At 36.9% G+C, this 26,911-nt stretch overlaps 6 protein-coding genes and 1 long non-coding RNA gene across 11 annotated transcripts in view; 5 read left to right on the top strand and 2 right to left on the bottom strand.

Annotated features, from left to right (window-relative positions):
* Window positions 1-457: 457 nt before the first annotated feature.
* Window positions 458-2,130, bottom strand: LOC111831596. Of its 2 annotated transcripts, XR_002834694.1 has the most exons (3): window positions 1,284-2,130; window positions 916-992; window positions 458-826 (listed from the first exon to the last, which is right to left on the bottom strand). It is a non-coding gene; the product is annotated as an uncharacterized LOC111831596 (long non-coding RNA). The 2 variants fall into 2 exon arrangements; XR_002834693.1 differs by having other exon boundaries at window positions 458-992; window positions 1,284-2,129.
* A 655-nt stretch (window positions 2,131-2,785) lies between these two features.
* LOC17892706 (diphthamide biosynthesis protein 3) lies at window positions 2,786-4,355 on the top strand. The gene is made up of 2 exons (XM_023786367.1): window positions 2,786-3,147; window positions 4,029-4,355. The coding sequence occupies exon 1, from the start codon at window positions 2,901-2,903 to the stop codon at window positions 3,144-3,146; it is 246 nt and encodes an 81-aa protein (XP_023642135.1). The 5' UTR covers window positions 2,786-2,900; the 3' UTR covers window position 3,147; window positions 4,029-4,355.
* Window positions 4,356-8,619: 4,264 nt separating this feature from the next.
* On the top strand, window positions 8,620-15,510 carry LOC17893801. Of its 4 annotated transcripts, XM_006296838.2 has the most exons (16): window positions 8,620-8,787; window positions 9,026-9,410; window positions 9,535-9,712; window positions 9,810-9,949; window positions 11,210-11,984; window positions 12,101-12,201; window positions 12,348-12,492; window positions 12,580-12,648; window positions 12,726-12,771; window positions 12,903-13,330; window positions 13,560-13,639; window positions 13,760-13,895; window positions 14,068-14,257; window positions 14,339-14,421; window positions 14,524-14,669; window positions 15,298-15,510. In XM_006296838.2, exons 1-15 carry the CDS (start codon window positions 8,688-8,690, stop codon window positions 14,644-14,646), a joined length of 2,979 nt encoding a protein of 992 aa, XP_006296900.1. In that variant the 5' UTR covers window positions 8,620-8,687; the 3' UTR covers window positions 14,647-14,669; window positions 15,298-15,510. The 4 variants fall into 4 exon arrangements, with proteins under 4 accessions (XP_006296900.1, XP_006296901.1, XP_023642133.1 ...); XM_006296839.2 differs by lacking the exon at window positions 15,298-15,510 and having other exon boundaries at window positions 12,906-13,330; window positions 14,524-14,778; XM_023786365.1 differs by lacking the exon at window positions 15,298-15,510 and having other exon boundaries at window positions 14,524-14,778.
* A 667-nt stretch (window positions 15,511-16,177) lies between these two features.
* Window positions 16,178-17,266, top strand: LOC17890660. The gene is made up of 3 exons (XM_006299378.2): window positions 16,178-16,459; window positions 16,551-16,658; window positions 16,749-17,266. The coding sequence occupies exons 1-3, from the start codon at window positions 16,178-16,180 to the stop codon at window positions 17,049-17,051; spliced, it is 693 nt and encodes a 230-aa protein (XP_006299440.2). The 3' UTR covers window positions 17,052-17,266.
* Window positions 17,144-22,991, bottom strand: LOC17891164. Its single transcript, XM_006296830.2, has 15 exons — window positions 22,611-22,991; window positions 21,881-22,283; window positions 21,582-21,759; window positions 21,348-21,487; window positions 20,308-21,091; window positions 20,045-20,145; window positions 19,738-19,882; window positions 19,586-19,654; window positions 19,445-19,490; window positions 18,778-19,235; window positions 18,477-18,556; window positions 18,225-18,360; window positions 17,862-18,054; window positions 17,699-17,781; window positions 17,144-17,566 (listed from the first exon to the last, which is right to left on the bottom strand). Exons 1-15 carry the CDS (start codon window positions 22,708-22,710, stop codon window positions 17,444-17,446), a joined length of 3,039 nt encoding a protein of 1,012 aa, XP_006296892.1. The 5' UTR covers window positions 22,711-22,991; the 3' UTR covers window positions 17,144-17,443.
* Window positions 22,992-24,195: 1,204 nt separating this feature from the next.
* On the top strand, window positions 24,196-25,271 carry LOC17891242 (CCG-binding protein 1). The gene is made up of 3 exons (XM_023787024.1): window positions 24,196-24,449; window positions 24,533-24,606; window positions 24,691-25,271. The coding sequence occupies exons 1-3, from the start codon at window positions 24,236-24,238 to the stop codon at window positions 25,015-25,017; spliced, it is 615 nt and encodes a 204-aa protein (XP_023642792.1). The 5' UTR covers window positions 24,196-24,235; the 3' UTR covers window positions 25,018-25,271.
* A 139-nt stretch (window positions 25,272-25,410) lies between these two features.
* Window positions 25,411-26,911, top strand: part of LOC17891236 (pollen-specific leucine-rich repeat extensin-like protein 3) — a gene marked incomplete at its 5' end in the record, with an annotated part of 1,837 nt that continues 336 nt past the window's right edge. Inside the window, one exon of the mRNA XM_006300229.2 lies at window positions 25,411-26,906. Coding sequence (XP_006300291.2) covers window positions 25,411-26,906 — 1,496 coding nt within the window. The remainder of the gene's footprint in view (window positions 26,907-26,911) is intronic.

The raw sequence follows: 26,911 nt of genomic DNA, 5'->3' as shown, positions 1-26,911 counted from the left end.
GTGACGTGTCGTTAATCTTATTCGTTGCAATTTGGATATGCACTATCCAATCCTAATATTGTCTTCTTATCTCATTCCACACTATTATGGCTTTAGAACCCCACTTGGCAAATAGTTAGGTGAATCGAATCCTTTCATCTTTGAATAATTTGTAATATGTCTGAGCTGGATTGATCTGAATTTTCAACTCTTATCATCTTATGTCTTTGTGAATCCATTGTTTCCTAGTGTTTGTTCTCTTGAACAGTTGTATTGACAACTTGTTGAAACTAGCAAAAATTGATTGATAGTGTTCACACATATTTATGAAAACACATGTTATTCTCAATTATTGAAAACAGTGTGCTGTGCTGGTTTCGTAAACCAGTTAAACCCAAGTCATCAACTAACAAGCTGTGATTAGTAGTTTATTGATCGAGTGATAAGAGTTTTTTTTTTTTTTTGGTAAAGCAAACTATAGTCATGATAATGAGTCAGTAAATTTATCACTCTAAATGGAACTGAAGCAAGCTTTCTCTATTACAAACAGTAATTAAATGGATCTGTCTCTTGGAAACCAAAGATCGTACTTTGGATAAGACAGACACAATGTTGAATCTTGAACTCTTTTTGTATACATGCCCGTTTTCAAACTTTTGAGCCTGCTTTCTAGCACCAATGGCTGGTTGAGTGCAACAACTTCATGAGATACCAAATGTGTCTTCAGTTATACCTGATGTGGCCTCCCTCAGAGTCTTGAAGCGCCCTGTTGGTTAAGTTGCAGAGATTATAAACGCTTGTGGTCTTGTTGATTAGATAAGCCACCTGCTCTGCAATGCTAACCTCCCTATACAAAATGGTTGTAAAGAGTTGTTGATGTAACTTTAACATTTCTTCATTTTATAGTTTATTGGGAAGTTAATTATCCACAAGTACTTGTTGTCAGCAATGCCTCGACCATCTATTTTCATCTCCATGCACTTGAGAACTGACAGTGTCCATAGCATTTTTACCTGCATATAAAAGAAGCCGCCTTAGATTATCAAGATACGAGATTTTCAACAATACATTGGCAAGAAACCATGTACGCATACGGATCATTGCAAGTTTGTGGGGTTTGGTGCTAGCAGGCTTGAAATATAAGTACCGTGACTACTCCAGAACTTCCTGGCACTTTAATTTGCTGTAGATGTGAGATTTACTTTTTACAATTGGAACAATGGGAAGAGCAGTATGCTTTCCATAAGTCTCAAAGAGAGATTGGAAAAGGGATAATTGTAAGGCACTTGGATAGATGAACTAACCTCTTGTGAGTTGTGACTCGAGTCTGTGTCTGTGTTGGAGGAGAAGCCTCATCACTTTGAACTTCAATTGTTCCCTTCATATCTTCTTTGCTTCCCCAGATACGAGTTCTGGATCCTCCACTAACGGCTGTGAATCATCAGCTGTAACTTCTAATCTCCAATCATCATTACTTCCGATCACCGCCTCTGCTGATACTTGCTGATCAGAGTCTAAGATGCCACCGCAATTGGACTGTGATGATGGAGTTGAAGACTGAGAAGCATTGGAATGGACTCATCTTCACTCATCTTGGTTTGCTCTAGCAGCTCGGTTGAATTACTGAAAGTAGCAAAACTTCTTGCTTCGGTGGGCACTACTGCAGACGCTGTCAGGAGAAGACATCCATCCCTTATACTCAAGAGATAATACTCAATGAAGCTTGTGAGTTCTGGACATGTTCAAAATGGTTCTCTTCCCCAAGTTCTTTCAATTTAAAGTCATCCCTAGTGATGTCGTCCACACGAATAAGCAATTTGTTGTAATTTTGCTTCCTCACTCTCTCCAGATTCTCTCATCTTCAAGAAGTCCTTTGTATACACCTATATCTATCCCATTACATCCCCAACTGAAACAAACTTCCTAAACACCTTCAACTACAAGTACTGTAACTACCATCACGAACACTAACATGCCTAAGCAAAGCAAACATCAACTTCAGACTTTAACTCAATACTCCCAATAAAACTCTAAAAATATCACATCGATTCTCATATAAAAATCGTGATTTGATGATGAAACATTAAGCAGAGATTATTACTTATCGGAGATGCGGATCCGTTAGTAGGTAGAGCCGCTGAGAGCAGCCAAATCAGCTGACGGTGGTGATTGTAACGGCGACGACGACGACGGCGATGCTTTTATTTGAGCTATGTTATATTGATGGGTTGAACTTCGGGTCGGGTCCGGTAATTCGGATACTCGGGTAGTTTGGAATTTGAGAAACCGAAAAACAGAATTACATAACGGATCGGGTCAGTTCGTCTATCTGGCTTTTTTGGTTATTTTTTTTTTTTGCTTACCAAAATGAACCGAATATTTAGGATTTTAGGTTAGTTTGGTAAAATCGAATCAATTATCTCGGTTAATTGGAGTAATTTTGGATTAGTATGTCATACTGGGTTGGTTATTTCGGTTAATTTCAGGTAAAATGGATAATTGGGTTAAACTCGGGTAATGGATCGGTTATGTCGAACCGAACCGTCCCGAACCAATAACTGACTGGTAACTGGTAATTAGAAATCTTTCCGATCGGTTTGGTTCCGTATTGTCGGGTCGGATTTTATTTCCAGGACCGTTGAAGTTTTTACTCTTGTTCCCAAACTGGTGACTAATTCAATTAATCGTGTGGATCTAGATGCAATTTAAAAAGTTTCAGGTCTATTTTCTAATAATTCGTAAAGTTTGAGGACATAAATTAAAGTATACTAATTTCAAATAACTTCTTCGGTCCTCAACTTCTCATAAATACATTAAACACAGCGGCGGCGGAGCTCATTCACACGCTGTGCCTGTGCCCTAATTCTCTCTACCGGAGTAGAAAAAGAAAAAAAAGAGAGTTCTTTTTTCAAACTCCGGCGATGTCGTACGACGATGTTGAGATAGAAGATATGGAGTGGAACGAAGAGATACAAGCGTACACGTATCCTTGTCCTTGTGGTGACTTGTTCCAGATTACTAAAGAAGATCTCCGGCTCGGCGAAGAGATCGCGAATTGTCCAAGTTGCTCGCTTTATATCACCGTCATCTATAATATGGAAGATTTTCAAAACGATGCGAAGAAGAACAACGAACCTAAAAGTCGTCAGCCTATCGCCGTCGCATGAGGTAATACTCTGTTTTTTTTTTCTCTGATTTTGAAGAAATTGGATTGTGTGATACTGTAAGATGCTAATTCAGAATACTTTTTCTGGTTAATTAAACAAAAAAGGAAACTTGCTCTGTTGACATGGTTTTTGGTTGTTGTTGTTTAAGGTTTAGGTTGAGATGATTGTCATATGTTTCATGTTTGAGGTCATTCTTGTGTGTTTTGATCTTGAAGAGGATAAAGCTATTCAATTTCTTGAGCTGTATGAATGTAGAGACAGTGTTCGCCGGAATTAGCTTGTTAAGGATCCATCTCTATGTTGAAATTTATGAAATTTAGATGTCAAAAGTTATGGGCATGAGCTCCTATTTATTTTTGATCTTGAAGAAGTTAAAGCTATTTACTTTTCTTGAGTTGTATGAATGTAGAGATCATGTTCGCTGGAAGTAGCTTGTTTAGGGTCCTTGTCTAAGTAGAAATGTCTGAAGTCTGGATGTCAAACGTTATGGCCTTGTTGTTCTAAGCTTGATTTATACTAGATTTTGCTATTTGGAACATGTTGTCAAAGTTAAAAACCATGATCTATGTGAAGAATTTTACTTCCTTTCCTGGAATATTTGTTGCTCTTCTCAGTACTATAACTTGATGAATGTTATCGACATCATAGTCTTTAGAAAGCGTTCGAGAAGTGATATTGGTTTGGTTCTCTAGTTAGGATCCAAAACAATAGTATAGGCTTTTATTGTTGTTAACCAAGCGTCGAGAACGAAGCATTTGTAACCACCGATCAAAGCAACCTGCAATCACAAACAAAACACCTTAACTCCCAATTGCAGTGTTACTGCTAGTACTTTTTTTACTCTCTGGATGGCTTATGTGAGAATATGTTGCTTCTTTGCAGATTATCATGGAACTGATTAGAAGATTATTCAACAACCACAGCAGAAGAGATTGAATCTGATGTGCAGAGTTTTGGAAAGCATTTTGAAACCATCCTTGAGAGTTTTACATTAACCACATATAGAAATATGTTTTAAGGGAATAGAGGTGCTGTGTTACTTGGTGTTTATTTATGGTTTATCAAAAAACCGAATTCTTGGTGTTTTCTTCCCTTCTTAAGTCCGATTAGAGTTTGTTCTGTTTTGGTTTGGAATAGGTTTCTACGGCAACAATACCTTAAATCCCGTTTGACGTGTATAAACTCCATAATTCATTTCTTTTTGAAGGATCCTAAACATGTCAATCGGGCTAGCCCGGCCCGGCCCGGCCGGAAACTCGTAAAGCCCTCATATATGTGAGCCCGGCCCGGCCCGGCCCGAAAAATTTCCGAGCCTATATTTCAAAGCCCGGCCCGGCCCTAACATGGCTACAGGGTTTTTCGGGCTTTTTTGGGCTTTATTTACCGATAAAAAAATCAATTTTTAAGTTCATAATAGTTTTTCAAAAACTATATTTAAAGATATACTATAAAAATAATGCATCAAATTTTAAATAACTTATCAATATTGAATAAAACTAACTTAATTTAAGAGAAAAAATAAAAGCCAAATAAATTATTTACACTTTAACCCAATAAAACATGGAACTAAAATACTTTAAAGTATAAGATAGAGTCAAAATTTAATAGATATTTTGATGATTTCAAAATCATGATACTTATATATATTTAGTTTTAGCTTTGTATAAAAATTTTAAAAGTAATAAGTAAGACTAGTAAGTAAATATGAAAACTATAACATTAATCAAATCTTTTAATCAAACTAAAATATTCAAAAAATTCAAAATATATTTGTATAAGGGCTTTTCGGGCCGGTCCGAGCCCGACCGGGCTAAGCCCAAAAAACCCTTTAGCCCGAATGGGCTTAGCCCAAAAGGCCCGGTTTTTTCTGGACATATATATTTAAGCCCGACCCCGATGTTTTTCAGGGCCGGGCTAAACTAGCCCGCGGGCTTTAGCCCTAATTGACATGCCTATCCTAAACCCAGAAAAAGCTCACCTTATACACAATTTTCATCCTGATTTTTGAAGGTGTGTCGTCTATCAAAGCTAATAATAATCATGTAAACACTTGTCAAGATCTCATCTTCATCTAACTAAATCAGCTTTGCGGCGCCATGTGGAACTTATGATGGTAGAGTTTGACCTATTTTTTTTTTTGTGGTAAAAATGTAAATATTTCATTAATAATGAAAATAGTTAGGAATTACAATGAAGTAAAACTTATAGATTGGTTCCATGGCAAAAAAAAAAAAAAAAAAAGGATAAAAAACATGGAATCAAAGAGACAATCAATCCATCGATCGACAAAAGCAGTGATGTTTTCGGAATAAGATGAAGTGATAAACACAATCAGTCCATCGACATCAACAAAAGCAGTTACACTTTTGGAGTCATTGAAGTGATAAACGATTTTGAAGATTCACCTAGATGAGGCCTCAAGGAAAAGAAAAACATGTTGTCAAAAGGCAATGACCGCTTCAAAGAAAACTATAGCGAATGGAAGCCTTTCACCGGAAGTCCGAGAAAATTGAGCCGTCAACGGTTTAGAACAAAGAGCTCTCGATCACTGACTCCCTCTTCATCAAGTGAGAGACGCATTTTGAACAATCCATGAGCTGTCTCAGAGCGGAACCACACGAACCAAAGGAAAACGAAAGCGCTAGCTCACTCTACCAAGCTCATTCCCCGAGGTCGGCTAGCACAGAGCAAATCTAACAATACGACCAAACGCTAAACAATCCTAAGGTCTTACTAGCTCCTCCACCAGCCAAGTTAGCTAATCCACAAACCAGAGCACAAGCCAACAAAATTTCTTCTCCACAAAGAGGCAACACACAAAGGGAACATAGCAAAACCAAGACTAACCAACACCCAGGAGTTTTGAGCACCAAACAGAGCAGCAAAAGCTAGAAGAGCAGTACCAAAGCAGGATCGATGGAGAACGAAAAAAGGAGAAAGCTCCTAAGCAGCTAAAATCGGCTAGCTAAACCGGCGGACTTGAGACTAACAACACCGGCATCGCAACAAGAAGTTCAAACGCTCGAGCTCCAACCTCACACTCCTGTCTTTGACACACCCTAATGGAGACCCCAATGTTATCCGATGAACCAACCTAGACCACTGGATTGAGAGCCAAAGAAGACTCAAGCTCCGAGAAAATTCTCAGGCCTGACGCAAACGCAAGGAGACAATAGCAACCTTCCACAGATCCACTAAAGTCTTCACACAGACGGATCAAAATGGGAAAGTACAGCAACACGCCTCCATTGCCGTCAGGATCCAGTAACCACCACTCAAACGCCTGAAGAAATAGGACCTTGAAACCAGAACAAAGAAGAGCACTGAAGCCGCAACACCACCGAACGAGACAAGCTTCTTTACCGATACGATCGAGGTAGATCTTAAACAGATCCACCAAACGCGGGCGACGAATCAAGAGGATAAACCGGTTGAAAGCTCCGCTGGAACTCATACCGACCCCTAGTAGAGGATAACCAGCCAAGAAAAACAACCACAACTACCTCGAGAAATCTCCCCGTTCCTAGATCTTCTATCACATGCTTTGAGTAAACAACTTGATTTGAAGCCAAAATTCACCGTGGAGCTGGAAGTCAGGAAATACAACAGCAACAAACCTCTTTAAATCAGGGCCCTCTCACAGCGCCGGACGAAACCGGACACCGATGAGGCAACGAAGCAGCGGCGTGAGAAAAAAAAAGCTTTGAAGATGAGAGAAAAAAAGTCGTCACACGTGAGATACACGCGCCCAACTTCCTTGTACTAGTTTGACCTACGTTGTTTAGAGTTTTGCATAACTCCACTCTCCAAATACTTAAGAATTTTAGAAATTCTTACTCTTGCATGGGTAAAAGAGGATCCATTGGAGTTCGAACCTACAGAGATGGGACTCATCTTTCCATGTTAATTTGTCTTTCGTATTCATAAACAGGTTGAGCAGTTATACCAGTTAGTATTAGTACCCAACTGGCGATGCATAGAATCGTAGGCTGCAAATGGATGACCACTAAAAGTGAGATAAAAGAAAGGAATCATGTATTCACATAGATTCATCCAAAAATATACAACTTGAGTTAAAAATGAAAAATTAATTATTCATTTCTTTTATCTCATATTAGAGGAATAGAGAAGAGAAAAGAAGAAAAGTTTTCCTTCACCCTACAAGAGATGAACAAGATGAAAACAATTCATCTTAATTTTTTTCATCTTATCATTTTCATCTCATTCACTCTTAAAGTAACCATTTGGGGTTTTAATATCTGAAATCGAAAACTGTATCTAAATTATACGAATCCTAATACTCACATGACTCATATATCTTCTTCTCTCTCGTCCTCGTTTCTGTCTTTAGAAGGGAATGATTTTTTAAGAAAATTTAGAAATTTGAAAGTTCTAAAACAACATAGAAATAAGTACATATATTTCATATTAATTTACAATATAAAATATATGTAATTATTTATTTGTTGGTTTGTTTGATTAAACAAAAATCATCAACTAATTTACTATAAATATATGAATCATATAATTACATATATTTCATAATTGTAAAATAAATATTAATTGCTATGGTAAGAAAATTTAACATTTTGTCTATGATATTAATTGTATGATAATTATCAAATAACTGTAAACTTATTAAACCGTGACCGTATATGACCATAATATTTTTACCCGTATATATAGAGGTTAATGTTATGTTGAAAGAAATTTTATAACAATAATCTATGGTTAATAAAACATAACTGTAATAACCTTAATTGTGGTCGTCCATATATAGAACCGGATCTTTGATACCCCGGGTGAAAGGCAAATTTCAACCTGGACAATTTTAAAAGTGTATTTTTATACCTAAATTTTGTTAACGTGTGAATTTCAACCTAAACTAAATATTTTTTCGAATAAACAACATGAACAAATATTTTGTTGAGTCATATGCCACATGTAAAAATTTTGCTGATTCACCTGCCATGTGTCATAATTAGAAAAAAATTAATTTAACTTAAAACAGCTAATTCAAAATTAAATTAATTCAAAATCCCTTGAAAATTATTACTTAAACGAACTCCCGTTTGGACAAAAATATTTGGTTTGCTCATAAATCACACTAAGTAGATGTTGAATAGTCTTTTATTGTTTAGACAAACGAATAGCAAATATAAGAATTCGAAGCACAATGAACAATCTATAAATTCTTGACGAGTTTCTGAAGTTGATTCGTTTGCTTGCGGTTACTGCTGAATATCTTATATGTTCTTAGTTTTGTGTTTCCAAATATTAAAAAGGTAAAACGTAAAATGTCATTTGCATTATTTCAGTTATACACCAAATATTGATACCCCACCGTATGTTGTTGTCAAAGGATTTTTGTCTAGAGCAGATTTAACTGGATTGACTTAATGTTTTGAAGGCTTTACAAAGTCTTTCTGTTTTGGATTTTTTAGAAAAATCAAAAAGATATTTCCTTGTTAAAGATGAGGATTTGAAAGCTCGAGGAGCTCCTCACAATGTTGAAAGTAGGAAGAAGAATTGGAGACGAAGATGAAGGCGATGGAGTGTATACAGGATCTGATTGAAGAGGCTAAAGTACAAACCGTATGGTGGGGCGTGTGCATCTTCTCCGTCACCTATTTCTTGACCAGTATGTAAAATTTTGAACCTTTTTCTCTTCGATTATGTTGTTAAAGCTGCAAAATTGCAGTTTATGATATCTTTAAGAATCACTTTGTAATACAAATTCACTACACTTAGAACGAACACGAGGCAGATATGTTTTATACGTTCTATTTTCTCTGTATCTTATGGTGTTAGTAGTAATATAATGGTTTTGTTGGACTTTATCTGTGCTAATCCATTGGCTTCATTGCTCTCGTATGCAGATACAAGTAAGTCTATGTGGATGAATTTGCCTATGGCAATCTTCATACTTGGTGTTATGAGGATTCTTTGGAAAGTTGTGCCAACTCCAAGACAGAGTCAGTTGTCTTATCTTGAGAAGCAGCAGTTGTTGTCTGTGAAAGATGCACGTCTTTCTGGTACCCCACCTCCTCCAAGGTGGAAGAAGAAAATCGACTCTCCTGTAGTGGAAGCTGCGATGAATGATTTCATTGACAAGATCCTTAATGATTCCGTGATGAATTTGTGGTACTCTGGGATTACGCGGGATAAAGAAGCCCCTAAACTGATACGCGCAGTTCTCATGGATGCTCTTGGTGAAATTTCAGTAAGAGTTAAAGCGATCAATATTGTTGACTTGTTAACCAGGTGCAGTCCATTTTCTTCGTCTCTCCTTACGTTGATAAAGTTTTAGCTTTCCACCATCAAAAGTTTTGAAATGTAAATTGGATCTTTATTGGTTGATAATGAAAACCAATTCCTTATTTTGCAGGGATATAGTTGATCTGATAGGTGATCATTTGGAAAGTTTTAGAAGAAACCAAGCTGCTATAGGTATTGATGTTATGAAGACAATATCATCTGAGCAGAGAGATGAAAGATTGAAATTTCATCTTATCGATTCTGGGGAACTATATCCTGCACTCGTGTCACCAGAGAGTGAGTACAAGGTATGAGGGATTGTTCTGATGAAAAACTACGCGGCCTTCTTTGTTTTCCTCTTAATTTGGATACTCTATACTTTTGTGCTCTTTGTTAATTTGATAGGTTCTTCAGAAAATGGTTGATGGCATATTATCTGTGCTTCTCAGACCACAAGAAGCACAGTGCCCTCTTGTTCGAACAATAGCTAGAGAGATAGTTACTTGCTTGGTATTTCAACCTCTTTTGGATTCAGCATGCCCCGAGTAAGTTCTCTACCTTTATCCGTCGTCGAGTCTTGTCCTTGACTGATGTATATAATGCAAACTGTAGCTAGGAAACTAGTATGGTATTTTTGCAACACTTTTTGCAAAACAATACTATAGCCCACATTTATTACTTTTGATGTATTTAAAATTTTGTTACAAAATTAATGCAAAAAATATTTAATTACTTTCTTATAACAAATTAACAATAAATATTTAATATTATTTTCCAATTTCTAATTTCCTTCCCTCCTTTCATCTTTATATGATATTTGATTTATTTTATTATATTAAACATATGTATAATAAAAATACCATTTTTCCACATATATTGCAATTTGATTTTTTTTTTAAACGGACGTATAATACTTAATAGATTTTTGTAAAAAGTGTATGTATAAACGTCCCACATCAGGTAGAAAATTTTTAGACAATGATTCAAACCCATTATAAATTGAACTAATACGCTTTCAACTACGAACTTGATTTCTCACGCGTCCAAATTTTAAAAGTTTTATTCGGTTTAAATTGGGAATTTGAGCAAATTTTAATATTTATATTTTAAAAAGTTTTAAATATTATCAATATTTGTTTAAAGTGAGTTGTTTATCATCACAGATCAGTCACATTGAATGAGATGTGCTCTTGATTTGCAAATGATTATAAGCTGTTATGCGAAATACCTATGCAATAAATTATTACAATTTTTTTGTTTTTAGAAATAACCTTTATACACGGGTTGTATGCGGGTCGTGTGACGAGTTATATGATGAGACGAGTTTGAATCTTATACTTCAAAACGGCTTAAAACTTCATTATACTATTTTTTAATAATACCAATATAAAACATGTCAAATCAAACAATTTAATTAAGTTTAATATTATGCATTTTTAATAATTATAAAATAAAGGGGATTTCTCTTAAATACTACAAAAATGGTATTTTCTAAAAATATCATTATGAAGTTTATTTTCCAAAAATACCACTAAATTACATTTTTTCCAAAAATACCACAAAACTAAAACTTAAATTTTAACATTCAAAGCTAAATTCTAAATCCTAAACACTACGCCCTACCCCTAAAAACTATACCCTAAATGTAAATACAGTCAACCCAAACATTAAAAGAAAATCTACATCTTCAAAATTCAATTTATTACAATAACAAAGTCTATCAGCCATGGTATACCAGGGGTTGTCACCAGGTCTACCTTTAATTTTTCTAAGGTAGAAATACCAATTTTTCTCTTTTGCCCCAGGCGTATTAATGTGGAGATTGAGAAGATTATCAATCGTATTAAAGAAGGAAACTGTAAGCAGTTTACTGGGGAAGAACAGAATGTCAACTCTGCCCCATCGTCAGCTTACAATAATCAAGCAAAAAATATGAATTTGACAAAAGCTAATGAGCAGAAATCACCATACGTAGATGAGAGACACCCAAAGCTACACGTTCAACAGCACTCTGCTGATTGGGCTCGGTTGCTAGAGGTTGCAACACAAAGGAGAACAGAGGTTCTTACTCCTGAAAACATGTGGACGAAAGGAAGGAATTATCAAAAGAAGGAGTACAAAAAATCTCTGAAAAAGGGTTCTTCCGTTAGTAATTCGATAGAGGCCAAACAGGATAATCAGAGCTCCATATCGAGAACTTCCGATGGCGCAAAAGAATATGCAGTGGCACAGTTGCCACCTAAAGCAAGCGTTGATAAGCAGTCACAAGTACAGTCGGCTGAGGAATTTAGTAAATCGTCTTCATTTAAAGGAGGGCACCACAGTTATGAGGCTGATGTGAGAAACGAATCTCGTTCAGATGGAAATAAAAATAGGCTTAAGAGATCCAGTAGCACATCAGATCTTCATCGACGTCCTGAGACGAGTCTGGCACTATTAGGAGTCAGTGAGGGGCCTATAATCACAGAATTCTACACCACAGATTTTGTTAAGCACAATGATATCTATAGAAGTGAGAATAAATCCCCAAGCATTGTGCTTCACAAAGATGGTCAGCACTGCCTAAAGCTCAAATGTCGAGTAAGCTCCGGTCTTGATATTACTTTTAAGTTTTGTCTCTAAGCTCCCATTTCTATTTTGTTTTTAAAATAAATATGCTAGTAGCTTTAAGATTATTACACTTTTTGTTTTCAAAGGTTCTTGGAGCTTATTTTGAGAAGCTTGGATCAAAATCATGTGCAGTATATTCTATTGAGGTGACAGATGTGGAAAACAAAACTTGGTGTGTTAAGAGAAGGTAGTTTTCTTATCATACTTGAAAATCATATCAGTGCATCATTGAAATTCTTTACTCATGTCACTAGCGTTTTATATATATGTTCGTCCTAAAAGGCACAAGATTGCTGCAACATGATTATGAAATATTTATTTGATTCCCTTCAGATACAGTAATTTCGAGCGATTACATCGTCAGCTCAAAGAGATCCCGAACTACAATTTAGAGTTGCCTCCCAAGCGTATTTTCTCATCAGCCACGGAAGATGCTTTTGTTCATCGTCGCTGTATTCAGCTGGATAAATATCTACAAGTATATATTCTTTATCATCTTAACAACTTTTAAAACATATATACCATCAACATTCTCTTATAAGGGACATGTTTTACTTGTCTGCAGAAGCTCTTATGTATAGCTAATGTTGCTGAACACCATGAAGTTTGGGATTTTTTAAGTGAAGCCTCTAAGGTATACCCATATTTCATTACTCTCTATCTTCATTTAGTGGATGATGTAATGATCGTCTTTTTTTTTCCGTTCTGTAGAACTATTCTTTTGGAAAGTCTTCATCAGTGATGAAAACTCTTGCAGGTATTGTTCACTACTGTTTTAGTAACATGTTGCTGTATAGAAAAGTCAGCTCTCGCCTTCTATTCCATTTATACAAAATCCTAATCTGTCGTCGTGTTACATTTTACTAAATTTTATTTCTTGGAATTCAGCAGTTGATGTTGATGATGCCATGGACGATATTGTACGTCAGTTCAAAGGTGTCTCAGGTGGCCTTATGCGTAAGGTTGTAGGATCTCCACTTGAAGAAAATGATCATGCTCCTGCCCGCCACCTCTCCTGGAGTATAAATGAATTAAGCACTCAGCTCTCTAAGGAAAGTGCAAGTGAATCTATGCACAGCAGCATTTCTGATACTGATGACATCGAAAAACTTGGAGACAACACCCAAGGGGAAGGTAGATTTGATTCAGAAGCTAATGGGTGGCACTCAGATAACGAATTGAACTCTAAGCATTTTCCACCCTCAGAGAAGGAAAATGATTTTAGAGCAAAATCTGAAGTTAGAGGTTCTACCGATTTGCAGCATCCTAATCCATTGACAACTTTAGTCCCGAATCCTACTGGCATGCCACCCGAGGTACACCATATGCCCCCTAATCACTCCCTTGCACAATCTAGAGTTTTATATGCATTGATTAGCCTTTGTCATTTGGTTTATGTATGTTCACTAATTAAAACATTTCATGACTGCACATGGCTACCTTTCACGTACCTGAAACTGAATGATACATATCACAAAAGATATTTTAAGCTGCAAGCCAACTATTTTGGAATCTTACATACTTATCCTCTGTTTTTCATTACAGTGGATGCCACCCAGAGTCAGTGTGCCAATTTTGAACTTAGTTGATAAAGTTTTTCAGTTAAACAAAAGAGGTTGGTTAAGGTGAGGCAAAGTAGTTATTCTTTCCTGATTTTATTAGTCTTCTTCGATCATACTATTCTATTTGACTAGGTTCCATATCAAATGATGTTTTTGAATCATTTTAATATGGTGTCATTGTAGGAGGCAAGTTTTCTCGATATCAAAGCAAATATTACAGTTAGTTATGGACGATGCTGCGGATGACTTGCTCATGAGGGAGATATGTTGGCTGCGGAATGAAGACACAGTTGCTCAAGGAATTCGCTTGGCCCAAGATGTAAGAACTGGGTTTTCTTTGATCTCGTACTGAAGTCAACTGTATCTTCCTTCACCTGTTTTGCGTAATTTAAGAGCGTCATCATGTTTGATCATGAACTAAATATATTGTAACTCAAGTAGGAAAAGTTGATGATAGATATGTGGAAATCTTATTTACGTTTTCTCTCTAGATTCTTTGGCCAAATGGCGTATTCTTTACGAGAGTGAATGACAGTCAAGAGGCATCAGATGAGACCGACCCTAGTGAAAGCAAATTCCAAATGGCCTGCCAACTTGGTCTCACAAAAGACCGACCCCGTTCCCTTGAGCAGCAATTAGAGGCTTCACGTAGATGTCACGAAATTAAAAAATTTCTTCTCGGTGAGTATCTTACGCCCCCCTCTGATTGACGTATTGAGTTACTATAGTCTCAGTGGAATTAACGTTTTGGTGTATGATCAGATGGTGCACCAACAGCCTTAGTGTTCTTGGTAGGGCACAGCCAGTACAGGAGATGTGCAAGAGACATCTTCTACTTCACTCAGGTTAGCATTTTTTCTGTGTCTCATATTTAAAGACTTGTATTATTTTGGTGTAAAGGATTTAATTAGACTTGTATTATTATTTTGGTGTATCATTGATCGCAGTCAAATGTATGCATTAAGCAACTCACATTTGCAATACTAGAGCTGCTACTCCGATCAGTATTCCCCGAGCTGCAAGATCTTCTAAAAGACATAAGGGAGGGTTCACACGGTCGGTCAGAGTAATAACTCATGTTTATATGGAGAAGGTAGCCTATGATTGACTTGGTCCAGTTTTATCTTTCTCTATGTTTATGAGCTGTATGTGAAAAGTTATGGCTGTGAGCTCCTAAGCTTAAATTTTTTTGTCTTGAAAAATTGAAAGCTATTTACTTTCTTGAGCTGTATGGTTGTAGAGACCATGTTCGCCGGAATTAGCTTGTTTAGGATCCTTGTCTGGAAGTCACCAAAAAAAAAAGGGGATCCTTGTCTAAGTAGAAATGTATGGAATCTGGATGTCAAACGTTATGGCTGCGAGCTCGCGAGCTTGGTTTATCTTAGTTTTTGCTTTTAGGAACATGTTATCAAAGTTAAAAACCATGATCTATTCTGGAATGTTTGTTGGTCTTCTCAGTACTACTACTTGATGAACGTTACTTATCTCAAGAGTCTTTAGGAAATGTTCGAGAAGTGATATTGGTTTTGTTCTCTGAGTTAGGATCCAAAACAATAGTATAAGCTTTTTAGTGTTGTTAACGAGACATAGAGAATGAAGCATTTGCAACCACTGATAAGAACAGCATGCAATCACACATTAAAAGCCAATTTGCAGGGTTACTTCTGGTGCCTTTTTTACTTTCCCGATGACTTATGTGAGAACATGTTGCTTCTTTGTAGATTGCCATGGAACTGATTAGAAGATTATTCAACAGCCACTGCAGAAGAGATTAAATCTGTTGTGCAAAGTTTTGGAAAGCATTTTGAAACCATCCTTGAGAGTTTTATATTAACCACATATAGAGATATGTTTAAGGAAATAGAGGTGTTGTGTTACTTGGTGTTTACTTATGATTTATCAAAAAAACGAATTCTTGGTGTTTTCTTCCCCCATTAAGTCCGATTAGAGTATTCTCTGTTTTGGTTTGGAAAAGGTTTCTACGGCTACAATGCCTTTTTTGACAAGGAGACTATTCTTATCTCTGTGATTCAGATCCAAAACTAAAAGAGACGTTTCAAGCCCATCAAGTTCACAACATCTGTGTTAAGATCAAAGTTTCACCCATTCACAAATCACAATCATTTAAGAACTTTGATGTAAGAGCTTCATTTTGACCAAGAAGATAGACAAAGATAACAAAGAATCAATATTATCAAGACATTGGGTGACACATGTAATCAGTTCTGTCTAAACTTATTTGGTAACATAATACAAAAGTTTAAAGTAGACCAAACAAACAGTATGGTGTATTGGTTAAACCATTTTCCTTTTTTTTTTTGATAAAGACTAATTTGGGACAAAGATCCAATTTTACAGCCTAGATAACCGTTTGACGTGTATAAACTCCATAATCCACATTTCCTTTTGAAGGATCCTAAACCCAGAAAAAACTCACCTTAGACACAATTCTCATCCTGATTTTTGAAGGTATGTCGTCTATCAAAGCTAATAATTCTCATCTAAACACGTTACACCATTATCCGTTGGTGATTGATTTGTGATTATAGGGCTTTCTTGGGGAATAAGAAAACAAAGATGAGAATGGTGAATTTAACAACCATGATGATGATGTTGATGACGATGATGATGACTGTTTTGGTCGGAGCATCGGACAATAACGCAGTGTACAGTCCATGTTCAGACACTCAAATAAGCAAAGGAGATGGTTTCACAATTGGTGTTGCCATCTCCAGCAAGGAAGCTTTTTTCCTTGACCAAGTCCAGCTTTCCCCTTGTGATTCTCGTCTCGGTTTAGCTGCGAAAATGGCACAACTCGCGCTTTTTAGACCAAAGGTTGACGAGATCTCTCTTCTCTCCATCGACACAAGTAAGTTTAGCCCGGTAAGTCTTTCTCTGTATTTGTAATCTTAATGAGACACAATCACAAAGATCGTAGAAGTAAAAGCTGAATTGGGATGTCTCTTGTGAGAAGAGTGAAGCAGGAGGATACATGGTGGGATTCGCAGGCTCGAAATACGCAGCAAGATCTTATCCTGCGAAGGTCGTAGATGGAAGCAACACAATCACAGCTTTCACACTGGTAATGAATAACCCTAAACCCCTTTGGGGACAAACATAACATACAATAAATAGAGCATTGAATCACTGAATTTTGGCAAATGTGTTGCAGGTAATGGAATTTCAGAAAGGAGTGTTGCAAAATCTGTTCTGGAAGAGCTTCGGATGTGATCTGTGCAAAGGAGGAACTTCTTCTGTGTGTCTGAACGGGACAGATTGCGCGGTACCAACATCAAAGTGCAAGGCTAATGGAGGTGAAGCTAACTGCAACATTGGAATTCAAGTGGCATTTTCGGGAACAGACAAGAACCTCGAGTCATTGAACACTTGGTACGAGGTAAACAATCTGCGGCAGTACTCGCTTACCGACCTCTACGCAAATGCTGTAGATTCACTGAGTGGTGGGCTACTTTAAGAGAGAACAAAGTGTAATGCAGGCACTATGTAATTGAGGTTCCTATCTAGGTTTTGAACTTTCATGTCTTTCCAACGAGTTACAATGATGAAGAAAATAACTGAACTCTCTATAAGAAATTTTTCCAAGAGTGCAAACAAAAACTACATTTCAGTGAGACTATTTTCCACACACAAGGTTTTATATACAAGAACCCTTTTGTGTCACTGTTGTATTCAAAACCCTCACAGATTGATACTAGCACTTGTTTTTTATACACATGGAAGAATATTAAGAAGAACCCCCAAAAAATCCCCAAGATTTAGAAACAAAAAAATCAAAAATTAATATAGAGAAAGATAAAACTGGATCAAGTCAATCATAGGCTACCTCCTCCATATAAACATGAGTTATTACTCTGACCGACCGTGCGAAGTCTCCCTTATGTCTCTTAGAAGATCTTGCAGCTCGGGGAATACTGATCGGAGTAGCAGCTCTAGTATTGCAAACGTGAGTTGCTTAATGCATACGTTTGACTGCGATCAATGATTTATGTGTCGAAGTATTAGTCAGACCATAATTATGGATGATGATGCAACAAACTAATTGAATCCTTTACACCAAAATAAATACAAGTTTTTAAATGTGAGACAGAGAGGAATCCTAACTTGAGTGAAGTAGAAGATGTCTCTTGCACATCTCCTGTACTGGTTGTGCCCTACCAAGCTCACTAAGGCTGTTGGTGCACCATCTGATCATTCACCAAAATGTTAATTCCACTGACACTATAGTAACTCAATACGTCAATTAGAGGGGGCCAAAGATACTCACCGAAAAGAAATTTCTTAATTTCGTTAGATCTACGTGAAGCCTCAAATTGCTGCTCAAAGGAACTGGGTTTAGCTACCTTCATGCCACCAAGTTGGCCGGCCATTTGGAAAGTTTTTTCACTAGGGTCGGTCTCATCTAGTGCCTCTTGACTGTCATTAACTCTTGTAAAGAATACGCCATTTGGCCAAAGAATCTGGAGAGAAAACGCAAATAAGATCCCACATATCTATCATCAACTTTTCCACTTGAGTAACAATATATTTAGTTCATGATCAAACATGATGACGCTCTTAAATTACGCAAAACAGGTGAAGGAAGATACAGTTGACTTCAGTACGAGATCAAAGAAAACCCAGTTCTTACATCTTGGGCCCAGCGAATTCCTTGAGCAACTGTGTCTTCATTCCGCAGCCAACATATCTCCCTCATAAGCAAGTCATCCACAGCATCGTCCATAACCAACTGTAATATTTGCTTTGATATCCAGAAAACTTGCCTCCTATAATGACACCATATTAAAATGATTCAAGAACATCATTTGATATGGAACCTAGTCAAATAGAATAGTATGATCGAAGACAAATAAAATCAGAAAGAATAACTACTTTGTCTCACCTTAACCAACCTCTTCTGTTCAACTGAAAAACTTTATCAACCAAGTTCAAAATTGGCACACTGACCTTGGGCGGATTCCACTGTAATGAAAATAAGAGGATAAGTATGACGATATCCAGAATTAGATGATTCCAAAATAGTAGGCATGCAAATTAAAAATCTCTTTGGTGCGTGAAAGGCAGCCAAGTGAAGTCATGAAATTTTTTAATTAGTGAATATACATAAGCCAAATGACAAAGGCTAATCAATGCATATAAAACTCTAGATTGTGCAAGGGAGTGATTAGGGGCATATGATGTACCTCGGGTGGCATGCCAGTAGGATTGGGGACTAAAGTTGTCAATGGATCAGGATGCTGCATATCGGTAGAACCTCTAACTTCAGATTTTGCTCTAAAATCAATTTCCTTCTCTGAGGGCTCAGGCTCTCCAAGACGTCTAACCACTCTTGGTGGAAAATGCTTAGAGTTCAATTCGTTATCTGAGTGCCACCCATTAGCTTCTGAATCAAATCTACCTTCCTCTTGGGTGTTCTCTTCAAGTTTGTCAATGTCCTCAGTATCAGAAAAGCTGCTGTGTATAGATTCAGTTGCACTTTCCTTAGAGAGCTGAGTATTTAATTCATTTACACTCCAGGAGAGGTGGCGGGCAGGAGCATGATCATTTTCTTCAAGTGGAGATCCTACAACCTTACGCATAAGGCCACCTGAGACACCTTTGAACTGACGTACAATATCGTCCATGGCATCATCAACATTAACTGCTCAATTCCAAGAAATAAATTTAGTAAAATGCAAAACTAAAGCAACCAGATAACACATTACACACGTCTCTCTCCAACCAGATTGTTTTCCAAATATTCAGTTTTTAGCATAACAAGATGAATTAGGATTTTGTATAAATGGAATAGAAGGCGAGAGCTGACTTTTCTATAGAGTAACATGTAACTAAAACAGTGGTGAATTATACCTGCAAGAGTTTTCATCACTGATGAAGACTTTCCAAAAGAATAATTCTACAGAACGGAACAAAAGACAACCATTAGATCATCCACGTAAACGAAATTAGAAAGTGATGAAATTTGGGGATGGTACTTAATCAGATCTACACCTTAGAGGCTTCGCTTAGAAAATCCCAAACTTCATGTTGTTCAGCAACATTAGCTATACACAAGAGATCCTGCAGACAAGTAAAAAACGTCCCTTATAAGAGAATGTTAATGGTACATATGTTTAAAAAGTTGTTGAGGGGATAAAAAATACTTGTAGATATTTGTCCAGCTGAATACAGCGGCGATGAACAAAAGCATCTTCCGTGCTTGATGAGAAAATACGCTTGGGAGGCAACTGTAAATTGTAGTTTGGGATTTCTTTGAGCTGACGATGTAATCGCTCAAAATTACTGTATCTGAAGGGAATCAAATAAATGTTTTATAATCATGTTGCAGCAATCTTGTGCCTTTCAGGATGAAAATAAATATCAAACGCTAGTGACATGAGTAAAGAATTTCAATGATGCACTGATATGATTTTCAGTTTTTCACGTAATCAGAAATGATAAGAAAAATACCTTCTCTTAACACACCAAGTTTTGTTTTCCACATCTGTCACCGCAATAGAATATACTGCAAATGATTTTGATCCAAGCTTCTCAAAATAAGCTCCAAGAACCTTTGAAACAAAAAGTATAATAATCTTAAAGCTACTAGCATATTTATTTTTAACACAAAAAGAAATGGAAAAGGTCAAGTGCATGTCTGTCGTGGAAATCTGTTTTTAAGAAACCGTAAATTTATATCAAAACCCAAAAGTAATATCAAGACCGGAGCTTACTCGACATTTGAGCTTTAGGCACTGCTGACCATCTTTGTGAAGAACAATGCTTGGGGAATTACTATCACTTCTATAGTTATCATTGTGCTTAACAAAATCTGTGGTGTAGAATTCTGTGATTATAGGCCCCTCACTAACTGCTAATAGTGCCAGACTCGTCTCAGGACGTAGATTAAGATCTGATGTGCTATTGGATCTCTTAAGCCTATTTTTATTTCCATCTGAACGAGATTCGGTTCTCACATCAGCCTCGTAACTGTGGTGCCCTCCTTTAAATGAAGACGATTTACTAAATTCCTCAGCCGACTGTACTTGTGACTGCTTATCAACACTTGCTTTAGGTGGCAACTGTGCCACTGCATTTTCTTTTGCGCCATCGGAAGTTCTCGATATGGAGCTCTGATTATCCTGTTTGGCCTCTATCGAATTACTAACGGAAGAACCCTTTTTCAGAGATTTTTTGTACTCCTTCTTTTGATAATTCCTTCCTTTCGTCCACATGTTTTCAAGGTTTTCAGGAGTAAGAACCTCTGTTCTCCTTTGTGTTGCAACCTCTAGCAACTGAGCCCAACCAGCAGAGTGCTGCTGAACGTGTAGCTCTGGGTGTCTCTCATCTACGTATGGTGATTTCTGCTCATTAGCTTTTGTCAAATTCATATTTTTTGCTTGATTATCGTAGGCTGACAATGGGGCAGAGTTGACATTCTGTTCTTCCCCCGTAAACTGCTCAAAGTTTCCCTCTTTAATAAGATTGATAATGATCTCCATCACCTCATTAATACGCCTGTGGCAAAAGAGAAAAAATGGCATTTATACTTCGAAAAATTAAAGACAGAGTTTGAAGTACCCAGGAAAAATGATACATTTAATTTAACTGCAGTCATTTTCCCGGTATATCAGATTTTATCGACAGAAGTCTGAAATTCAGAATTTATTCCTAGCTAGTTTCCATTATACACATCAGTCAAGGACAAGACTGGAAGGTAGATTTTGCTACCAAAAATAACTTTCTGGAAGACGGAGATAGGTAGAGAACTTACTCGGGGCATGCTAAATTCAAAAGAGGTTGAATTACCAAGCAAGTAACAATCTCTCTAGCTATTGTTCGAACCAGAGGGCTCTGAGCTTCTCGTGGTCTGAGAACAACAGATAATATGCCAGCAACTATTTTCTGAAGAACCTATTAAACAAACAACGAGCATATATGTATAGAGTAACCAAATTAGGAGGAAAAAGGAAGGCCGCGTAATTTTCATCAGAACTATCCCTCATACCTTGTACTCACTCTCGGGTGATACGAGAGCAGGATAGAGTTCCCCAGAAGCCATAAGATGGAATTTCAATCTTTCATCTCTCGCCTCTAATGATAATATCTTCATAACATCAATACCTATAGCAGCTTGGTTTCTTCTAAACATTTCCAAATGATCACCTATCAGATCAACTATATCCCTGCACGATAAAGCACTGATTTCACTATCAACCAATAAAGATCCAATTACAGCTCGAAACTTTTGATGGTGGAAAGCCAAAACTTATCAACGTAAGGAGAGGCCAAGAAAATGGACTGCACCTGGTTAACAAGTCAACAATATTGATCTCTTTAACCCTTACTGAAATTTCACCAAGAGCATCCATGATTACTGCACGTATCAGCTCAGGCGCTTCTTTATCCGGCGTAATCAAAGAGTACCACAAATTCACCACGAAATCATTAAGGATCTTGTCAATGAAATCATTTATCGCAGCTTCCACTACAGGAGAGTCTATTTTCTTCTTCCACCTAGGAGGAGGTGGTATACCAGATAGACGTGCATCTTTCACGGACAACTGCTTCTTCTCAGGATAAGACAACTGACTCTGCCTTGGAGTTGGCACAACTTTCCATTTGAACTCAATCTGATTCAAAAGAACTCGCATAACACCAAGTATCAGGATTGCCATTGGCAAATTCATCCACATAGACTTACTTGTATCTGCATGCCAGAGAAACGAAGCCAATGGATTAGCACAGATACACTCACACAAAACCATTACTTTACTACCAACACCATAAGATACAGAGTAGTAACCAAATACTCTAGACTAATGGTTAATGGTTTTAGTGTCGTCTTCGTTCTAAGTGATCTTATTACAGACATCATAAACTGAAATGTTGAAGCTTTTAAAACATATGAAACTGGAGTTTTCCACGAAAAAGGTGAAACCTTTATAGAAGTTCTTAGGTCAAATTAGGAACAGTGCCCTGATTCATTCAACAGAAAGAGCAAAATCGAAGAGAAAAGGTTCAAAATTTGACATACGGGTTAAGAGATAGGTGACGGAGAAGATGCACAAGCCCCACCATACGGTTCGTACTTTAGCTTCTTCGATCAGATCCTGTATAGTCTCCATCGCCTTCATCTTCGTCTTCCTCACTTTCAAAACACGGCGGGCGATAATACCAATCCAATCGTCACGGAAATTGGATCCAATTGTAACTTTTTTTTCTCAAAAGAGACGGAGGACGAGAGTTTCTTGAAAACCCTAAAGCTGCTGCTTTGAAGAAATTGGAATGGTAGAATTGGGAGATTTTTCAAGTGAAGGTTGACACAAGGATCGTTGAGATTTGAATCAATAGTGTCAATGATCAAACATGGTGGATTCTTCCTTCTTCCACCTGTATCTGTTTTTTTTTTTTGTTTGGGACGAATTTTTTTTTTAATTAGACTGCGGAGACAATAGCTCAGGAACATAGCACGGAAATCAATACGGTGTCGTTTCGTTTAGTAGTCCATTTTGCATTGTAAAGTTTGTAAAACCATAAAATAACTTGTTCAGCGGACCAAAAAGTAATAAATAACTCGACTACTACTCTATATGTTGTGAATTAAATGTAGGCCACTTCTCATAAATATCATTCAAATGACTAATATTTTTTTATAAACTCAAATAGATAAAACTCACGTAAAAATGAATTACTAATATAGACAATTAAATTGCCAATAATAACATATTTGTTTTTAGATTATATGTTTTATTTTTCTAAAATTGAATTTGAATCTAACATATTAAATTCTACAATACAATTTAAGTATCAATAACATCATAATAAAATCATAATGTAATATTTATACATTTTATTTTAATGCATGAGAGCTATATATTATGTCATAATAATTTTAAATGAATTAAATTTATAAAATAAAATTGGTTGAAGAAATTTGCCAAATGGTATGATATTAAAAGATTATTAGAGCATGTTTAATAGTGACACCCACTAAAAATGTTTAAGACAATTAATTATATTTTATTTTAATCTAATTTTTTAGAAATTCACAAATGTAACTTATTAAAATATAAATCTTAATTATTATTAGAAAAAGAGCGTGGTTTTCATTTTTATTTGCTTTTTCATTTCTATTTGCCTTTTCACCTGATTGGTGATTTTGGTTCGAAGCCGGTCTCTCAAAAAAAACTTATAATTTTATAATAATATCAAATATATATATATATATATATATATCTGAATTATTAGATCAACATTTTTTATTAAATTTAATTATTATAATTTAAGATCAACTTTTAGGAGAACTTTTAAATCATCTTTTAGGACACCCTTTAAATCACCTTAATTAGAAGATTATTTTATAATGATTTTTCGATTAATATATAAGAGATATGAACAAACAAAAAATAAAATTTCTTGCCAACGTGGTACACCCATAGAAGATATTTATAAACCTTATCTGAAATAAAGAATACACACAAATTTAAATCAACGGCGCTTATACTATGTGCCAAACACTTTATTATACATCCATCACTATCAATTAAAATAAAAAAATATCTCAATCCTTATCCATCTTCCTAAGTTTTTGTTATATAACTCAGTTTTTTTCTGGTAACGTTTAATTAATATCTTCACTAGACTAGTATAGCAGAGAAGATGATAAAGTCAGTGACTCTTCGTTCGTTTCATCTCCCTATTGAGTTCAACGACACCACCAAGTTCGTCACACGTTTCCCGACAAGATCTTTCCCGGTGGTCCGATGTTCAAACACTAGAGACGTACCTAAACTTGAACTATTCAGCCGTGGCAAATTCGACCGGATTCTTCAAGATCCGCCGTTGATCGAAAAAGCCGAATCCGAACTCTCAGGTAACACAACAGTTTCTTTAAACACACATACAAATGAATCTTATATCGATATTGAATGAGATTGTTTTGAATCTTTTTCTTAGATTACTGTTCGACGCTTGATGGTGATGACTCTTATAGTTGCTGGAGAGCTTACTTTGAACTCAAGGAACTCGAAGTATGTATTTGATTTTACACAGTTTCGAGAATATACTTTGAGGATTTAGTCATTTATACTGTTTTTGATTTATGTGATTGGCAGAGAGAGAAGCCAAAAGTTGAAGTTGAGAATCTGATTTTGCAAACAGGTGGTGTGAAATCTTTAATTGGATGTTTACATGGAGTTGCTTCAATGGAGAAAGACAACAACAGAACTAAGAATGGTTTAGATGTAGTAGAGGAGGAATCAGTTAGTGAGAAAGGAATGAGATTACATGTTCATATCCCTGATGGTTTACCAAAATCTGAGAAAGAATTGGAGGAAGAAGAGAAATCGAAAATGCCGGATTCCGCTTTCACTAGGTTGCTTAGAGCTAAAGGAACTATCCCTGCTTGGTTCTCTCATGCTCCTGACCATGAAACCGACTGAACCGGGTTTTAAAGTACCTTTAGAAAGTTGTTCTTTCCACACTTATATGTAAATATAGTTTCTTGGTTTATGCTTTAGATCGTATAAATGTGTCTTTTGTTAAGATTGTGATCAATATTGCCATGGAAATGTGGTTGTTATTGCTTGACGTTCGCGAACGTTCGGTTTTGTTTGATACCGTGTCGTGCTTATTATAGTAGTATGCGGTTTTTGGTTACGAAAGAGAGTTCTATTCTTGATGGTGTTTGTTTTTCCGGATGTGAAGCAAAATCCTTGAAAGGCAAAACAATAGTGGTCTAAATATAGGCAAAACAATGTTTGGTGATGCAAAAATGAAAAAATCGTTTGGCATTATTAATAATAACCTTTTGGTGTTTTCATTGAAACCTTTTGTATGCCCATATCTATAAGCAGCCTTGGGTATTTTCCAAGGTTTTGTTCAAAGCCATGAATAAACCTACAATTTCTTTACCGCCCTTTGGCTGCTTCTTTTTGTTCTTTTCTCTCTTCTTCTTTTTCTCCTTATTCTCCTCTGTTGTTTTAGCACTCACCGATGCAGAAGCTTCATTTATTCCGCAGCGACAGCTTTTGACGTTACCCGAAAATGGCGAACTTCCTGATGATATTGAGTATGAGGTTGATCTTAAGGTGACATTTGCAAACCATAGGCTTAAGAGAGCGTATATTGCACTCCAAGCCTGGAAAAAGGCGGTGTATTCAGACCCATTTAACACCACGGGAAACTGGCATGGACCGCATGTGTGTGGGTACACGGGCGTGTTCTGCGCCTCAGCTCTTGATGATCCTAATGTCGCGGTTGTGGCGGGTGTTGATTTGAATGGGGCGGATATAGCAGGGCATTTACCAGCTGAGCTTGGTTTGATGACGGATGTGGCGATGTTCCATCTGAATTCGAACCGGTTCTGTGGTATCATACCCAAGAGTTTAGAGAAGTTGAGGCTAATGCACGAGTTCGATGTCAGTAACAACCGGTTTGTTGGACCTTTCCCTTCTGTTGTCCTCTCATGGCCAGCCGTTAAGTACATAGACGTTAGATACAATGATTTCGAAGGTCAAGTCCCTCCTGAGCTTTTCAAGAAGGATCTTGATGCCATTTTCTTGAACAACAACAGATTCACGTCTACCATTCCTGATTCCATTGGAGAATCCTCAGCATCTGTCGTGACCTTTGCTCACAACAAATTCAACGGTTGTATCCCTAAAACTATTGGAAACATGAAGAATCTAAACGAGATTATCTTTAAGGACAACAATCTTGGCGGTTGTTTCCCATCAGAGATTGGAAAGTTAGCCAATGTGAATGTGTTTGATGCTAGCATGAACTCCTTCACCGGTGTTTTACCACCGAGCTTTGTAGGGCTCACGGGTGTTGAAGAGTTTGATATCTCTGGGAATAAACTCACAGGATTTGTACCTGAGAATATATGCAAACTACCTAAACTAGTTAACCTGACGTACGCCTTCAATTACTTCAATGGACAAGGCGATTTGTGTATTCCAGGTAGTCGCACGGAGATTGCATTGGACGATACACGTAACTGCTTGCCTGATAGGCCTAAGCAACGATCAGCCAGGGAATGTGCAATTGTGATTAGTCGTCCAGTTGATTGTAGTAAGGACAAGTGCGCTGGTGGTTCAAGCCATGTTGCACCGTCAAGGTCCACATCACCTGTGCCAACTAGGCCGGTTCATAAACCACAAACACCAAAAGAGTCGCCACCTGTTCCAACTAGGCCTGTCCATAAACCACAACCACCAAAAGAGTCACCACATGTGCCAACTAGGCCGGTCCATAAACCACAACCACCAAAAGAGTCGCCACATGTGCCAACTAGGCCGGTCCATAAACCACAACCACCAAAAGAGTCGCCAT

Source organism: Capsella rubella, unplaced genomic scaffold (genome assembly GCF_000375325.1).
Source record: "Capsella rubella cultivar Monte Gargano unplaced genomic scaffold, Caprub1_0 scaffold_3, whole genome shotgun sequence".
Lineage (NCBI taxonomy): Eukaryota > Viridiplantae > Streptophyta > Magnoliopsida > Brassicales > Brassicaceae > Capsella > Capsella rubella.
Note: the sequence above shows the minus strand (reverse complement) of the source record. Positions and strands in the feature narration are given on the sequence as shown.

Bases quoted from the DNA above. Each gene is read 5' to 3' on its own strand.
- LOC17892706 (XM_023786367.1), top strand. From the start codon at position 2,901: ATGTCGTACGACGATGTTGAGATAGAAGATATGGAGTGGAACGAAGAG.
- LOC17893801 (XM_006296838.2), top strand. From the start codon at position 8,688: ATGAAGGCGATGGAGTGTATACAGGATCTGATTGAAGAGGCTAAAGTA. The intron at 8,788-9,025 runs GTATGTAAAATT...TCTCGTATGCAG, and splicing joins CGTCACCTATTTCTTGACCA to ATACAAGTAAGTCTATGTGG. The intron at 13,640-13,759 runs GTGAGGCAAAGT...GTGTCATTGTAG, and splicing joins AACAAAAGAGGTTGGTTAAG to GAGGCAAGTTTTCTCGATAT.
- LOC17890660 (XM_006299378.2), top strand. From the start codon at position 16,178: ATGATGATGATGTTGATGACGATGATGATGACTGTTTTGGTCGGAGCA. The intron at 16,460-16,550 runs GTAAGTCTTTCT...TCTTGTGAGAAG, and splicing joins ACACAAGTAAGTTTAGCCCG to AGTGAAGCAGGAGGATACAT. The intron at 16,659-16,748 runs GTAATGAATAAC...AATGTGTTGCAG, and splicing joins CAATCACAGCTTTCACACTG to GTAATGGAATTTCAGAAAGG.
- LOC17891164 (XM_006296830.2), bottom strand. From the start codon at position 22,710: ATGAAGGCGATGGAGACTATACAGGATCTGATCGAAGAAGCTAAAGTA. The intron at 19,655-19,737 runs GTATTTTTTATC...ACTTGTCTGCAG, and splicing joins AGCTGGACAAATATCTACAA to GATCTCTTGTGTATAGCTAA. The intron at 19,491-19,585 runs GTGTAGATCTGA...TCCGTTCTGTAG, and splicing joins TTCTAAGCGAAGCCTCTAAG to AATTATTCTTTTGGAAAGTC.
- LOC17891242 (XM_023787024.1), top strand. From the start codon at position 24,236: ATGATAAAGTCAGTGACTCTTCGTTCGTTTCATCTCCCTATTGAGTTC. The intron at 24,450-24,532 runs GTAACACAACAG...TCTTTTTCTTAG, and splicing joins AGCCGAATCCGAACTCTCAG to ATTACTGTTCGACGCTTGAT. The intron at 24,607-24,690 runs GTATGTATTTGA...TGTGATTGGCAG, and splicing joins TTGAACTCAAGGAACTCGAA to AGAGAGAAGCCAAAAGTTGA.